Here is a 15,277-nt window from a genome sequence, read left to right as displayed (position 1 = left end):
TATTGTAATTATAAATGTGTATCGTATTTTTTAATACGATCTTATAGATTGTGTAAACGTATATTTCGTTCATGTTTTGGGTCGGGTGTGTGTCATTTCTTTGTGTTCTGTTTCAGGACATCTAGATCATAGCATTTCCTTCTATCCTAAATTTCCCTATTTCCTTTTTAATTCCTCCCGGGTGTGCGGTCGCGCGTTTGCTCTCATTTGCTTTGAGTGAGAGCAGCGACTTCCACGTGGCCGCATCTCCAGGTGCAAAAGGTATATCATCTTCTCTCACAGACGATGATAACCAGGTATCATTTCAAGCGCAAAACATAGCCTCTGAATTGATTCAAGACCGTTTCGCATTTAACCTTCACGAGGTTGCACCTGTTTCATACAGAATATGCAACGGATCTCGTTTTGATCCACTAGATTTACCATACGTTGGTTTATCTGTGGGATTAAAATTAAATTCTACAATAAAAATCCATCTAATCCAAAAAGAAAATAATTACAGGTCAAACATTTGATCATAGGGTTTATTTTGCTGGGATTTTGGTGTGCCGCAGAACAAATTAAGCGAGTAGAGAGAGGTATGCCTTGAGGTAAAAAAAAGTTTGGCAGACACTGGTCTAGACGCATAGTGCTAACGGCAAGATTTGGAGGGGCAAAGTGCAACATGAAATTGAGGTTTATATACCCGGCGCATCAAAAAAAAGAACACCACCAGCAATTATTTCGCCTGCAATTAAATCGAATGGAACGTTAATTGGTCCAATGCATTTATCTATTTCTCACATACAGATGCCTCTCTAACTTCTTGTTTCTTCTTTCGATAACATCAAAATAGCGACGAATTTTTCATTATATAATCAAAAACGTCACGCACGTCAGAGTGTCTCTGTTGTTATCGGAAAGCGACATGTCCAACGGTATTGTGAACACCCTCTTAAACTACAAGAATCTAGCCGAAAAGGCATCGAACCATAAAGAACTTCTCAAGGTTGATCAATAGATCAGTTATTTCATACCTGTTTTTGTTGTTGTTTTCTTTTAGGATAAAACGATCATCCTATACATCGCTACACTTTTGGAGAACAAGAATTTGGAAATCGTCGATCTGTGCTTGGACATCTTGGAGAGTTTAGTGAATAATTCCGACACGCACGACGCTCTGCTGAGAATCTTCGGGATGTTCGAGTCGTTGGAGTCTCTGGCTATCAGGTGATACGAAGGAAGTTTGCTAAGAAAGTATGTGATCAGTTATTTTTCTTTCTTTTATTTATTTTAATAGCGCCAGAAGTTACGATAAGAGACTGTCTACAAGAGCCTCGAATCTGATGGAGAGTTTGAGGAAGGCGGCGCCTCCCGCATACGGAACTCGTCTTCGCAAGGGCACTGGAAGGAATCTCAGGTTCCATTCGACGACAACGATGTACCATCTCTTCATCGATGATCTTACGGATGTATCTGTGCAAAATCGGTTTACGGAATACATTTAATATTAATTTATGTGTGGCATACAGGTGAACAGATCCGCTCTCGACGAATGTCTGGTTTCGTTGAAGGGGATGGTGTCCTTCGTGGTGGACGTCGCGGAGCAAAAGTGCACGATCAGGATAAGCCCGAAGCTCGCATTGAAGACGGTTCTCGAGCGTCTGCAGCGTGCAGCCGGAATGAGAGCGCTGGTGATGACCAAAAATCGAGAGACAGGAACGACGGTGAGATTGATATATATTATATTAAAATTGGTATCGTACAGGTGATTAGTATTTATTACAATTATTAGTTAAGAGAGAATGTAGTATTTTGTTTGGACTCTAAAGTTGCGAGAAGAGAAGACAGTGAATAAAAGTAATAATAGATAGTTAGTTGTTGGTCGGTTGGTGGTAACACGCGTTGTGCCAAAATTATCATATCCCATCTTTGTGCGCTTGCGACAACCGACGAGTTGCGCTGCTTCTAGTCCAACTCGTATGAAGACGCAATAGACTACATTCTACGAGGAGAGCATGAACTCCAAGAGGTATAATACACATCCGATTACAAAAATCGCGGTTGCTCCGAATACTATTGCTACCATCTATGATCCAATAGATGCATTAACAAGATTCTTCTATACACTTCCTTTTCCGATTCACTATACACTGATTTTTCTTTACCTTTAACGAAACAAATGGTTCATCACTGTTTAGACCCTTTCAGCTTTTCATTAAATTAAATCATTATAAATTTTACAGTAAGGAATAAATATCGATTGCTTTCAGGACTACGTCGACGTACTGAATGAAACAAACAAAACTTTACCGCTGGATTATTTGGTCGATGAAGAGACGCCGCCCAAGAAACACGCTCTTTACAATTATACCAATCACTTGGCTAGAAATGCGAGCGGTTTCCTGCAATCTGCCACAGATCTATGGAATAGATCGTTCTATTGGTGAATCCTCCGCAAATCATTTCAATTACAATTGTTTAGTATTTAACGAATGTAATTTGCATTAATTTTCTGATTGTTATTAATAATATTAAAATAGTGTGGGGGGGGAGGAAAATAAATAAAACAATCGATACTTATTTGTATCAATATTTATTTGTTTTTAAAGTTTAATAAATAACTTTTCATTTAATTTTCTCTTCACCTTCTCTCATATTCTGCAAATATATATATATATTTTTTATTTTTCTTCATTCTAAATATTTTTCTTCTTGTTTACTTTATCTTTTCGAAGGGAGGGCAGAGTACAGAAAAATACAATAATATAGTACAACTCTCGTATTAACATTAACTCGTGTGTGTTTGTGTCTGTATGTATGTGTATGTATATGTCGCTGTATTAGGACATTTACCTCTTCCACTCACCACGTTTCGATCCGATAAAATAATAATCAACAATTGTACCTAACTTTACAAGTTTCTGGTATTTCTTCTCTTTTTTTTTGTAAATACACATTCTAATAATCAATCGAATACAATTTAAAGCACAAAAACTGCTTTCGCGCAAAGAAATGCCTTTCATTTCCTTTTTAAATGGAAATCGAGTATTTTCATCGTTCGGATAAACCAAACAGAAAAGGCACAGAACATAAGATTCCAAAGTTATGCCACATTATTATTGCAAATATATATACATCTATCTATCGTTTCAACGTCTTTTGTTTTCTAGACCTTCTTCTTTCTTTGCTAAATTCTCTTCATTTTGTTGCTGTTGTTGTAAGTTTTTCATTCTTTCATTTCATTCAGCAAAAAAAAAATAACTATAAAATACGTTTTTCTTTATATGTATACATATAAAAATAATAATAAAGACGTTTTCCGTCGTTTCGCCGCCCCAACAACTAGAACAAAATAAATAAACAAAACAAAAACGAACGGAATAGTGGAATGTTCTCGTAGAATAAATAGTTAATAATAACCGTAATTATATATGTAGTAAGTTACAATAAAATAAGAATATAGATGGAGGGAACAAACACATTGCCAGGTCACAAAATCATAAGAATAATAATAATAATAATAATAAAAAAATAAAACAATTGCACGAAGACACTAATCGAAGATACTTAAGAACTAGACAAAAATAAAAGAATTAAAATAATAAAAATATCACTCGTTTTTCACATTGATTAATAATTAGCAATAATAATGATGATGATGATGATGATAATAATAATAAAACTTAAAAATCAAAGAAAATAATAATGTACAACAGTTTCATATCATCGTTTCACTTTATACAATAATAATAATAATTAATTAAGTAATGGAGGGGATGAAATATTAATTATTATATATATATATTTATATATATATTGAGATGTGTTTGTGTGAGTGAGTGTGTGTGTGTGTGTGTTGTAAATATAAAATAAAATCAGACTATACTTTCTCGAGTTTGTTCGAATCGTAGCAGAGTTGCGTGGCTATCGTGAGGTTCTCCTCGGACTCACTGTCCGAAGAGTTCAACGTAGGCTCGTCGCTATTTGCCCGTTTCAACGAGACCATCGGAGTGCGACCGCCAGGATTCGATTCCAACGTTGAGCTCTTGCTGGACGGAGGATTTGAATACTCGGAGGTGTTTCCCTCGTCGGAAGCGGCAATTACCTCACGCTGAATCTGATTGTTGAGTCGGTGTTTGTATCTGGACGATCTGCGGCCCGGATAGATCGGTCTTCGCGCCACACTATAATCACATTCCATAATATAACAATCAATCAATCTATCAATCAATTGATAGCATACTTCGACTACCCACTACCACTACATACATTTACAGGACTGACATTAAATTGAGTTACCTTATCTTAATTACTTCTTTTCCGAGCTTGCTGTTAGTTTGCGAGAATCAAATGAGAAATAATACGTTAGTCTGTTTGCCCATACATTGTTCATCGTTGTTGTGTTAGTAGTTTATTATCTACGTCTACGCTACAAGGATAGGTGTGTGTTTGAAAGTGGATGCTGTGAATTTGGATTGCTTGCTACTACGGTAAATACCTCCTCCGTCTTAGGCTCATGTTGTACTCGCCGACTTCGCCCTCCTCGTCGGTGAAGCTGTCGTTCGTCGCGTCGACGACGACGTTATCGTGACACGACGATCTCGACTCGGAACAACGTCTCTTCCTTATCGCCTCCTGGATATCCTCGGAGACGTTGCCGTTATCGAAGATGTTGCCGTTCGTCGCGCTGATAATCTCCGTCACCGCGGACACCTTCCTTCTCAGCGTCTCCAGGTTATCTTCGTCACTGTAATTGTCCCTCGTCGGTGCGAACGTGCTGTTGCTATTTACAGTGTCCGTCGTCGTTGTTGTCACATCGCATCCGGTGTCCACGTCATCGGGACTCGCGCATCGAGACTCTACGCGTGTAAAAACTTGAACTTCTGCAAATAATACATATAATAATAATATGATATGATGTTCATCTATGATTATTTGTCTTGGTGCGTGATGAGTATGAAAGTATGCAAATGTATGTATGTACCTGGTTCGGAATGTTGTGCAAGGTAATGCAGCTGAACGCAATTACCGTTTGTTCTCTCCTCGTCATCGTCGTCGTCATCATCATCCGATCCATTCCTTCTGCACTCCTGCAGAATTACCCTCTGCGGCATTTGACCCAACAGAAGACTCTCCGCTGGTGGATAACAACCGTTCGGACTCAGATCCGTTTCGCTCAGTTCCATGTGATCCGTTTGCGTTTCGGTGTTTACTAGATGTAGATTGCTGCAGCCGCAGCTCCTCGGTGAACCCGAATTATTCCTGTAGTGTCTCTTCCTAGTTTTGCCACTGCCGCTGCAACCGCCGTTCTGCTGCAACGTCGATTCCGGCTGATTCGCGGTATTCAGCTGCGCGTAAAACGGTGCCTTTGGTGATGGCTGTAAACACAAATGCGTTTCATTCATAAGTTTACGTCTAATGTATAGAATTGATTGGTGCTTACGATGTGCGGAGTATCCGGACTGGTCAGACTGCATTCGGGACTCGTCGGCGTGGTGCTGTTGTTGTTCTGCTGGTTGTGATGGTTGTTGCACTTTCGCCTCTCCAGTTTCTTCATGACGGGCTGCTGCACGAGTCGTCTTTTGCCCTGCTGCTGCTGTTGCTCCCTCTTCCAGCATTCCTGCATCTGCTGTTTGAGCAGCAGAGCCTCGCAGTAGATCTGATTGACCATCTCGATCTTCCTGTCGTACAGTATCTTGATGTCGCGGATGTGATTCAGTTCAGTCTCGCGCGTCTTTATCAGCTGCTTCATGAAGGACTGCGCGTTCTCTTGCTGCCCCTTGAACTGGGCGATCTTCGAACGGATCTCCTCCTTCCACGTCTCCTGCGTTTTGAAGAACAGCTCCTCCTTGTAGACGCTCAGTATTTCGACGGAGGCTATCTCCAGATGATTGCAAATCAATTTGAAGGATGGCCTCTGTTTGGGGTTCAGCTTCCAGCACATCTCCATTATCAGTTTGTAGCCGGCCGGACAGCTGGACGGAATCGGCGGTCGCAGCTTGCCACATCCGACCATGAAGATGATCGCGTTCTGCTCCATATCCTTGTACGGTATCTCGCACGTGAGCAACTCCCACAAGACTACGCCGAACGACCAAATGTCCACCTTCTCGGAGCACGTGGATTCGGTGATCGCCTCCGGCGCCATCCACGCAACCGTTCCCGCGAACGTCATCTTCGTGCTCACCTCGTTCCACGTCCTCGACGTGCCGAAATCGCTAATCTTGATCACCTCGTTCTCCCCGATCAGCACGCTGCGAAAACAATAAATGAATATCGTCGAGTACTAACTACTACCACTACTACTACTACTACTATTTCTACTCACTTTGGACTCTTCAGATCTCTGTGTATGATTTTGTGCGAATGCAGATATTGCATTCCGTTCGCAATCTGCTTCGCCCACAGCACTATCCTCGCCGGCGTTACAGACTGGTCCTGGTTCTTCAGCAGATCGTACAACGGGCCGTACGGACAGTACTCCATCACGATGCAGTAGCAGGGTGATTGGGTGCAGACGCCCTTAAACTTGACGATGTTCGGATGGTTGAGCTTGCGAAGGTTCTTGATGTCCGTGTCCTTGATGTCGTGCACCTTCTTCACGGCCACCGGTTCGTTCTTGTACAATCCGTAAAACACTATTCCCTGTCCTCCGCATCCCAACCATTGCAGATCGGTGATCTGCTCAAATGGAATCTCGAATGTATCTGCAGACGAATCTGAACAGTTAGCATCCATCCAAAAAATAAACAAAACAAAAAAACAAGAAAAATTCAAATTATTTAATAATATATTCTTTTCTCTCGTCAAAAGTGCACAAATCTATCTATTATTATTATAAAGTATTGTTGTTTCTTGTTACAGGTGCGTACCTTGATTTCCTTTGATCTCGTTTGTGCCGGACTTTCCGATGATCGAAAGCACCGGCTGAAGACATCCGAAGATGCCTTGCATCCATCCTTGTTTGCGCGCCGTCTGCGGTGTATCAGGGGAGCTGCTGTCGTATCCCTGAGCCGCTCCGGGCACGCTGATCGTCAACGGGACAACTGGACGATGTTGATGGTGGTCCGCATTTTCTCCACCTTCGACGCCGACGCCGCCGCCGCCACCGCCACCTCCGTTCAGGTTATTGTTCAGATTCAGTTGACCCAGCTCGTCCTGTATGCACAGCATACTGCAACAACAACAACATGCAATGTGCAATGAATGCAAGAACTCTTTCTATCAATTTCCAATGGGCGACGACAATGAATGCAAGCGCGCGAATTATTGATTTTTCGGTACGTACATACGCTCTCTCTCTCTCTCTCTCTCTCTTCCTCTTTCTCTCCTTTTCATACTAACACAAGAGAGCAACCCCGAAGGGCTGTTTGTTTTCGTGTTGTCGGTGGTGCGAGCAGCGGGAGGGAGAAAAACTCACCCTACTCGAACCACCCTCTTTCGTCCCCCAATGTCTTTCATATCTTTCGGAATTAATTAAATCGTTATCTCTCATGCATAATTATTACTTTTAATATTAAACAATGTGCATTTGCTTGCGTTAAGAAAATAGTAGTTTTAACCGGAAATTATTATTTTCTAATTTAATAAGTAAAGTAAGAGAGAAAGTAATAATATGAAGAACGATTGAAAATGCAATTGCAGTTTGCAGAGATCGTTTCGTAATCGTCGGACGATGCACGATAATTTGAAACGAGTTTTTTTTTTTAATATTTTGATGTCGGTTGACCAGACCAAGTGGAACGATCGAAGAACGAAAGAAAGAAAGAAACGGCAGACAATAAATAAGAACAATAAATTAATCAATTCATATATTGTGTGTGTTTTGCATTGTTTTTGGAACAACGAACGTGTGTTGTCGTCGTGATTATCGTCTGCTAATCTTTGCAAAATTTGTGCGACAGATAAAAATAGACACGACAATTATGTGTGATAAGCACAAAATAACTTGGAGAAACAAACATTCCCTTTTCCGGTTAATTCTTCCCTCGCAATTCGAACATTTTAATTATTTAATTTGGTGTAACTTTCCTAATGCACTAATAATAAATATATAATACATACAATTGACTCCTAAACTCTAATTTAATCGATGATGCGTTTTAGTTCTTGTTACTAGGGACGCTTTTTGAACTTCTATGTCAACGATTAATATAATAAGTTCTTCATCGAAAAATAATGACGAAAGTAATGATAATAACCGGTTAAATGTTAATGCGAAAATTGTCGTCTATCTCCATATCGTTCTATCTCCTCTTCTCTATTTCATTTAGTTTTCGTTTCGCGTGCGGCTCGCGTATTAACGATTTCGTCACTTACGTAAGTAGGAGAAACCTCCTCAGTATTTGGTTCGTAACGAGAATTAATTAAAATTTGTTTTCTTCCATCTTATTAATATTGCCTGTACACACACACGCACACACATATACACTTCTTCTTCTTCTTTTTCTTGCTATTTCTATTAATTCCCACTGAAAATTGCAATACTTGACACGTGCACAATTAATATAATATTTTTAGATTCAGTCAACAATTGTAAGATGAAAAATTGTCCTGGATTTTACTGCTTCTGTTATCTATTGTATATGGCTGTTTATTATTTATGTTGTTGGTGATGATGATGGTGCAACGTGTGTCCTGGAATGCGCACTAGAGAGAACTTCCAGGTGCTGAGCGCGATAACCGCTAATGAGATACTTTTGCATATATTTATTTAAAAAACCTCCTCCTGTACGACCATGATCGAAGCAGATGGTCACCGCAACAGCAATAGCAGCAGCTCAAACTCAAACAGCATTGAGGAGAGCCTTCACACACTTCACCGGACAACATTTCACCATTTGAAAACAACGTCGATTTAAATGCAACAGCAACAACAGCAGCACAATTGATTGATTGACTGACCCCTTCGTTCTAGCATCGAGGACGATCAGCTTCTCCTGTTTCTGCTTGACGTTCTCCAATGTGACGATGACCATGTTGACGGTGTTGATGCCGAATATGACGACGGTATTGCGCAGACGGTTCCTCAGCTCCTTCATGCGGATCTCCCAATTGTTATACAAATGCATTACAACTCATTTTCTATCGAAACGTTCCACCCGCTTCGAAACGCGGCCGAAAACTGATCACACTTCTCTCTCTCCTCCAACTCTTTGTCTATTATCGTAACAGAGCCACAGCATGTAGCGCAATGTTATGTACTATGTAGAGATAATATTGAGAGAGAGAAAGAGAGAAAGAGATGATGATGATGTTCATGCGCTACAAATAATACAACGGGAAGGACAAACGGATAGAAAGAGTGAGAGAGAGAGAATAAGAGATCGCGAGTCGTGTCGTTTCTTTCTCTTATCCTTTGCTTCCTTTCATTTTTCGGTTGTATATGCCGCGCATCACGCAATTCGCGAACTGCCGCGAACGTTGATAACAGCAAGCGAACCGAACTACGACCACCCGCTTGATAACGTAACGGTACGTCCCAATACGACGATTACAACATCACTTCAGATCACACCTCAAGGATCTCCGAAACGAAGTGCAATCCCATCCACCACTACCCCCCCCCAATCCAAATCCAATTAAATTATAAAATAATTATCTAAAGCTAAACTGGTTTATAACTAAGTGCTAATTGAATCCTTTATTGTCGCTCCAAAGAAATCCTGTTCTACAAATATTGGATTTCTATCGACGTAAGCGACAACACACTCGGGTTTGAATTTTAATATTGTTAATAAGTTAATCATTGCAGATGAAGTGGTTTAGTAAATTCAATGAATCTCAGTTTTACCTTCAATAATTATATTACAATCAATCAATTGGCAGTTGAAAGAGTTACTAATAATATATTTGTTGCATTCGCAAGTCGCAAATGGATCAAATGTTGCGTTACTGTGTCTGTGAAATGGGCGAACGTAAAAATTGCATGCGAAATCCGATATATTCGCATTTGTAAAAGAGAAAACGGGACTCGGGCGAAAATTTCAAGGCTGCATCGATGGTCGGTCGGTCGGTCGATCGGTCTACTAGCAGAGGTAGCAAGACTAGCAGCAGGAGGAGGCAGTGAGCGAACGACGGGCCGGGCCGGGTCGGACCGACGACGATGTCGAATTCGCGGCTTCGGCTCTTTTAGCTTTCTCTGCTAAACCTGTTCGAAGAACTTTATGCGAATGCCGTTGTTGGTGCGACAGAGACAAAATCGCACCAAAGTGGACGAAACATGAATGTCGATCGACCGACCGACCGACCGACCAACCGACTTGATTAGTAATAGTTTTGCAGAGGATTTAAACTATTATCTAAGGACGAGCGCATTTTTTTGGCAACAGCATTTTTAATGTCAAGGATTCCGTACTTGCACGTTTTCGAGTAATGTTGAGAAAATAATACGCGTTATATACATTTTGTAATCTACGTGGATTTGTTCTTTGTGAAGCAGGTAACACAAACTATCCATTCCCATTTCGTTTCTTCTCGTATTTCAAAGCCCAAAATTTTGAATCGCACCTTTTGTATATTTGGACATTGGACATTCTCGAAAAAAAAACAAAAATACTGCTGCATATTTGCGTTGGCGGCATTCACGTTTTACCTTTTCAAGTTTCTTTTGCAATGTTCCCGTTCGCCGACTTTCAATTTTTTTTTTGTTATTATTTGTTGTTTTGTTGCATTCTCTCCAATTACATTAGCACTTAAAAAATATAGATTTACCTACACAAACTGCTGTTATAATTGATGGTCATTAATTAATTATTAGTGGAATATTGCTTGCAAATAATTGTAGTCAAATGTATCGAATGCAAATTGGAAATGCTATGTGTTTTTCGGTGTATAAGCAATGCAATGTATTTATTCTGCTGCTGCTGTTGCCTGCCGTCCGTTGCGAGAAGGAACGGTGGAGGAAGGCTTTAATTTGAATGCAAACCAAGTGGATTTTCCCACGACAGTCTACCTGCAATCAAAGGCAGGATGTTGTTGTTGTTGTTGGTGGTTGAGCTCTGTTGTTCTCAGCGGCACGTAAAGGAGACGACCGATCGCATCGTTGCAAACGATTTTAAATTTGTTGCATTATTTAAAATATTAATATAACTTTCTTTCGACGCGTTCCAAAAAGCATTAGATTATATAAATAATTATATAATCCAACGTTTCGATATTGTACAATAATTTAAACAAAAAACTAAATGTGTTGTAACTTTTCCTTTTCATATTAGTAGCATTGAACTACTTGATTTGTTATCAGATAAAGATGTATCAGTTTATTTTTGCCTGAACGTTAAAAAAAATAAATAACAATAACAAACCGATGCAACATCTTCTCTGTATTATTCAAATAATACATACATTACTTTCGTATCCGAATAGACGAAACAATTAAAGTAATAACAGCGAACAGAAATGAACATAATTAGTTGCGAAATTTTGCATTTATTTTGATTTTGTGGAACGCATAACATTCATGTTGTTTCTGCTGCTGCTGCTGCCGTTGTTGTTGTTGTTATTTTGTTCTTTACATAAGTGAAAGAATTCTACGGCGCGTTATTCGTTGCGTACGCCTTGCGACTCAAACCTTGGGATAATTGTTAATAAATTTGTTTTCGCGATTGCGAAAGTTTTGCGAACCGATAATGCGAACAATTTTAATAATATATATATATACATACACACACAGACATATTTCGCTACGTAACATTTGTTATTTATTTATTCGAAGTTGGCGTTGGAAAAGTGCGATAACGATAACGGCGAAAATAGTCATATGATGCGCGATGATTTTGTATATAAGCGTTAGGTCACACATGTATATGTATGTTTATGTACACTTCTTATAAATGTTTAGAGAAACAGAGAGAGAGAGAGACAGAGTGAGAGTGAGATTAAGCAATTTCGGACTTCAACTTCTTCCTCTTCTTCTTATTCGCGGTTTTATACCTGTCGTTGGTAAATTGATCGGTGTAGTTGGGCATCGAGATTACATGATGATGATGATGTTGTTGGTGATCGTCCTCCTCTTCGTCGTCGTGTTCTTGTCCCTCGTCGCGTCTCCTTGACGATTCTCTTGCCGGTGCTGTATGAAAATGCGGATGCGCCTGGACCCTCCGCTCCAGCGTCCCCTCCGGCGTGTGCATCTGCAAAACAAAAATGTTATACATGTAATTTCAAAAAGTTCTTATCGGATTTCAACGGAGATAAAACGTGCATTCCTTTCATTTTCACTTTGTAACTTTGCGAATGACTCATTCGTAGGTCAAAATTATGAAATAAAATCAAAGACATTTTTCGTTTATTATTATCGTAATTTTCAAAACAATATAACTTAAACTCAATAAATTTGTTCAATCGTAGATTTAATCGAAGCTATTACTGACTTATTTGCTGTTTTCTTTCAAGTATCCAAGTATTCATTCATTGTTTGTAATTTGGATTTGTTGTTTTACTTAATCAAATCCAAAGATTAATATTGCCATTTTCGTTTAGATATTGTAATCTTTACTTTTATGATGTTTTACATTATTGCTATATTACTATTATCATTATTCTGATTTTAATTATCTATATGTGTACCTTGGAAGCTCAACTGTACCATTCAAATGTGCCGATTTATTAACATGTTTTCTTTTTTCTGTTTGTTTTGCAAGGTATCGTAATTGCTATTGCTGCTGCTTAGTTACTTTATGGCTTCAACAATTGTTTTGTAATTGGAATGGTTACGAAGAGGATGGACTTCGTGCAACCGCAATGGACACGTTCGTATTTGGCGCGGGCCAAATCGAAGATGGATTTACTATGTACGTGCACGCGTATAACGATCGTGCGGCCTAAATGCACGTGAAATATGTACTTTGCTATAAAATCCTATTGAAAAATCCTTAACCAACTTTTTTTTTATCTTCTTGTAGTTGTTGAATAAAACGACGACGGCGACTTTCATTCAGTTCCATTTGGCGACGGACCTACGCAGACCAACCCCCCGGTATCGATTTTGCGTGCGCTCATTATTACAAAGGAGGGAACAGAGAGATGGTTGGAATGGACGAACGAAAAAGGGCAACTTACTGCTGCTACGCCTACGGCCGATTGTTGCTGATCTAAATGGTGCGTTGATAATCTAGTAAATCCAAAAACGAAATGCGAGGATGAAGACACACACACACGAACTCATCCACTTGCACTTGCACTCACATTCACAGTATTCAAAACAAACACGGATATTTCCTCTTTCGGTCACTTCTTCTGCTGCTGTTACTGCTGGTGTTTCTGTTGATGCACATACTTTCGCTCGTTCACTCTGCAGACTCGCTCGCTCACTGCTCTTCTCTTCAAGCGCGCACCGACTCGAACTGCTGCGACGAAGAGCAGTTCATCGTTTACACGAACGAACAGGTAGGTAGCAAGATACGTACGAGCCCTTTTCAATCAAACCAAACGTACCTGTATCATCCATGTACCTTTCTTTGCTTGCTTGCTTGCTTGCTACCTGTCGTCCTGTCTCTACTACTCGCGCACTCGCTACGCTCTCTTCACTTCACTATACGCTCGTCCGAGAGCAACAAAATGGCGCTCCTCTCTCACTGAAGTACCGTTCGATTCTAGTTTGGAATCTCCATTCGGCGCGCGTTTTCCGAACCCACACACACACACCTTTCCTTGCCTCAGAGCAAGTCCCTCCCCTCAGACGTCCGTTGTTGCGTATACGTGTACACTATCTACCTCACATCTACCTTTTCCTCTATCTACTCACTCTCTCGCTCTCTACCTGTAAACCGCATTTCGAAGACATCCGATTCCATATTCAATTCGAATAACCAACCCCTTTTAAAATCCAATTTACAACCTGCGCACTCACACAACAATCAAATTTGTATTTCCAAAGATTATTACATTTCCCGTTTAGACATTAAATCTAACTAATATTATCATCTTTCGGGCGCAATTGTATTTTACAAGCCAAGCCAATCACTCAATTAGCAATATTACTTGTCTCGTTTGTACACATTTCCATTGTGTTTCCTTGTATTTGCGGCGAAATATATATACGAGGAGTATTTCGAGCATTTGCATCAATCATACGTTCGAGCGCGTTCCGCAGTTGGCGCCACCGTTGTTTCGAAACAGAAATTAAACGAAGAAAGAAAGAATCATCAACCGAATCAATCGCTATTTCTTCAAACAATCTTCAATCCACTACCACTTCGTTATCTTCGTATTTTCATGCTGCTTCATAATGAGAACGTATATACAAGAAATTTAAAAATCTGTTAGTAAAAATACTTGAACAGAAACTTTTGAATTAGAAATGAAAACATACCTTCCTTGTTTCTCGTGGTGTTTCAAAAAGTACGATTAAAGCAAGTCTTATGATTCATTTAGCTAATATTTGAATAGATTGTTTTGTTTTATCTATCTGATTTTATAGTATCTTTTGATAATTAGTGGCTTTTTCCAGTCGTCAGGTTCCGTCGACCAGGAAAGTTCTCCTCATCCTCCTTCTTCACCGCCTTTCTTCTGGTGTGCGTGTTTAGCTTATTATGAATCGGGCAAAGGGCCAGTGAGTCATCGCAGCGTCAGGTGCTACACACGTCGACGGAGAATAAAATATTGATATTCGTTTGTGTACCTGTACGTGTGAATGTGTGTGCGCGCCTCAGGTGAAGGTGATCGCGGTAGGGGGAAAGGCACAACAAAGACCGGCTCCACTACCACCACCACCACCGCCGTTCATCGTTCGCTCCTTTACAATTTCACTATTCTTCTACTCTTCCTCTCTCATTCTTTCTTGCACTCTTTTGTTTCCACTTTAGTGTACATACACGAACAAAGGGAAGGAAAATAAAAAGGAGTCAGCGAGAGTCTCCATCTCCTCCTCCACCTCTTCCTTCCTTCTCAATGCCTACCTTTTTCTACCTGTTCGACGACAACAACATCATACTCTCTCGCACTCACGTACGCACGTACGTACCTTCTTGTGCTGTTGTCGGTCCGTTGAGTCATCCCACATGTATGTTCGTTGGAGTTCGTTATTTAATCTTCAGAAATGTGTGATTTCTTACGTAACGACGCGCGGACGACGACTCGAATATTATAGTCTCGAGAGTTTTCAAAGGGAAAACTCAGCAATCCTTTGCGTTCGTTTTTCGGCGCGCTGGTCCTTCTCTTCTCTCTCGCTCTATCTTTCGTACACATATACAGTAAAATATCGACCGCGCACCCTCCCACGCTTCCTCAATGCGGAAGAAATTTCTCGGAAATCCTGGGATACGCGCCAGAACGATATCGGAGGTCCTTCGACGTC

General features: G+C 40.2%; 2 protein-coding genes across 8 annotated transcripts; one reads left to right on the top strand and one right to left on the bottom strand.

Annotated features, from left to right (window-relative positions):
- Positions 1-467: 467 nt before the first annotated feature.
- LOC108556378 (armadillo repeat-containing protein 1-like) lies at positions 468-2,432 on the top strand. Its single transcript, XM_017912462.1, has 4 exons — positions 468-1,209; positions 1,280-1,451; positions 1,512-1,706; positions 2,253-2,432. The coding sequence occupies exons 1-4, from the start codon at positions 1,178-1,180 to the stop codon at positions 2,427-2,429; spliced, it is 576 nt and encodes a 191-aa protein (XP_017767951.1). The 5' UTR covers positions 468-1,177; the 3' UTR covers positions 2,430-2,432.
- Positions 2,433-3,802: 1,370 nt separating this feature from the next.
- On the bottom strand, positions 3,803-15,219 carry LOC108556382 (mitogen-activated protein kinase kinase kinase 12). Of its 7 annotated transcripts, none has more exons than XM_017912468.1 (9): positions 14,945-15,219; positions 11,917-12,113; positions 6,855-7,156; positions 6,311-6,701; positions 5,426-6,236; positions 4,967-5,360; positions 4,481-4,865; positions 4,282-4,311; positions 3,803-4,166 (listed from the first exon to the last, which is right to left on the bottom strand). In XM_017912468.1, the coding sequence occupies exons 1-9, from the start codon at positions 14,981-14,983 to the stop codon at positions 3,863-3,865; spliced, it is 2,853 nt and encodes a 950-aa protein (XP_017767957.1). In that variant the 5' UTR covers positions 14,984-15,219; the 3' UTR covers positions 3,803-3,862. The 7 variants fall into 7 exon arrangements, with proteins under 7 accessions (XP_017767957.1, XP_017767958.1, XP_017767960.1 ...); XM_017912469.1 differs by having other exon boundaries at positions 6,311-6,689; XM_017912471.1 differs by lacking the exon at positions 14,945-15,219 and adding an exon at positions 13,042-13,893.
- Positions 15,220-15,277: the final 58 nt, after the last annotated feature.

The sequence above is a fragment of the Nicrophorus vespilloides genome, unplaced genomic scaffold (assembly GCF_001412225.1).
Source record: "Nicrophorus vespilloides isolate i.1.1-1 unplaced genomic scaffold, Nicve_v1.0, whole genome shotgun sequence".
NCBI classification, from domain to species: domain Eukaryota; kingdom Metazoa; phylum Arthropoda; class Insecta; order Coleoptera; family Silphidae; genus Nicrophorus; species Nicrophorus vespilloides.
Note: the sequence above shows the minus strand (reverse complement) of the source record. Positions and strands in the feature narration are given on the sequence as shown.

Coding starts and splice junctions, on each gene's coding strand:
- LOC108556378 (XM_017912462.1), top strand. CDS start 1,178: ATGTTCGAGTCGTTGGAGTCTCTGGCTATCAG. Junction 1,210..1,279: donor TTGGAGTCTCTGGCTATCAG/GTGATACGAAGG, acceptor TTATTTTAATAG/CGCCAGAAGTTACGATAAGA. Junction 1,452..1,511: donor TCATCGATGATCTTACGGAT/GTATCTGTGCAA, acceptor TGTGGCATACAG/GTGAACAGATCCGCTCTCGA.
- LOC108556382 (XM_017912468.1), bottom strand. CDS start 14,983: ATGTGGGATGACTCAACGGACCGACAACAGCACAAGAAG. Junction 6,237..6,310: donor AGAGATCTGAAGAGTCCAAA/GTGAGTAGAAAT, acceptor TTGTTTTCGCAG/CGTGCTGATCGGGGAGAACG. Junction 4,167..4,281: donor AAAGAAGTAATTAAGATAAG/GTAACTCAATTT, acceptor ATGTGATTATAG/TGTGGCGCGAAGACCGATCT.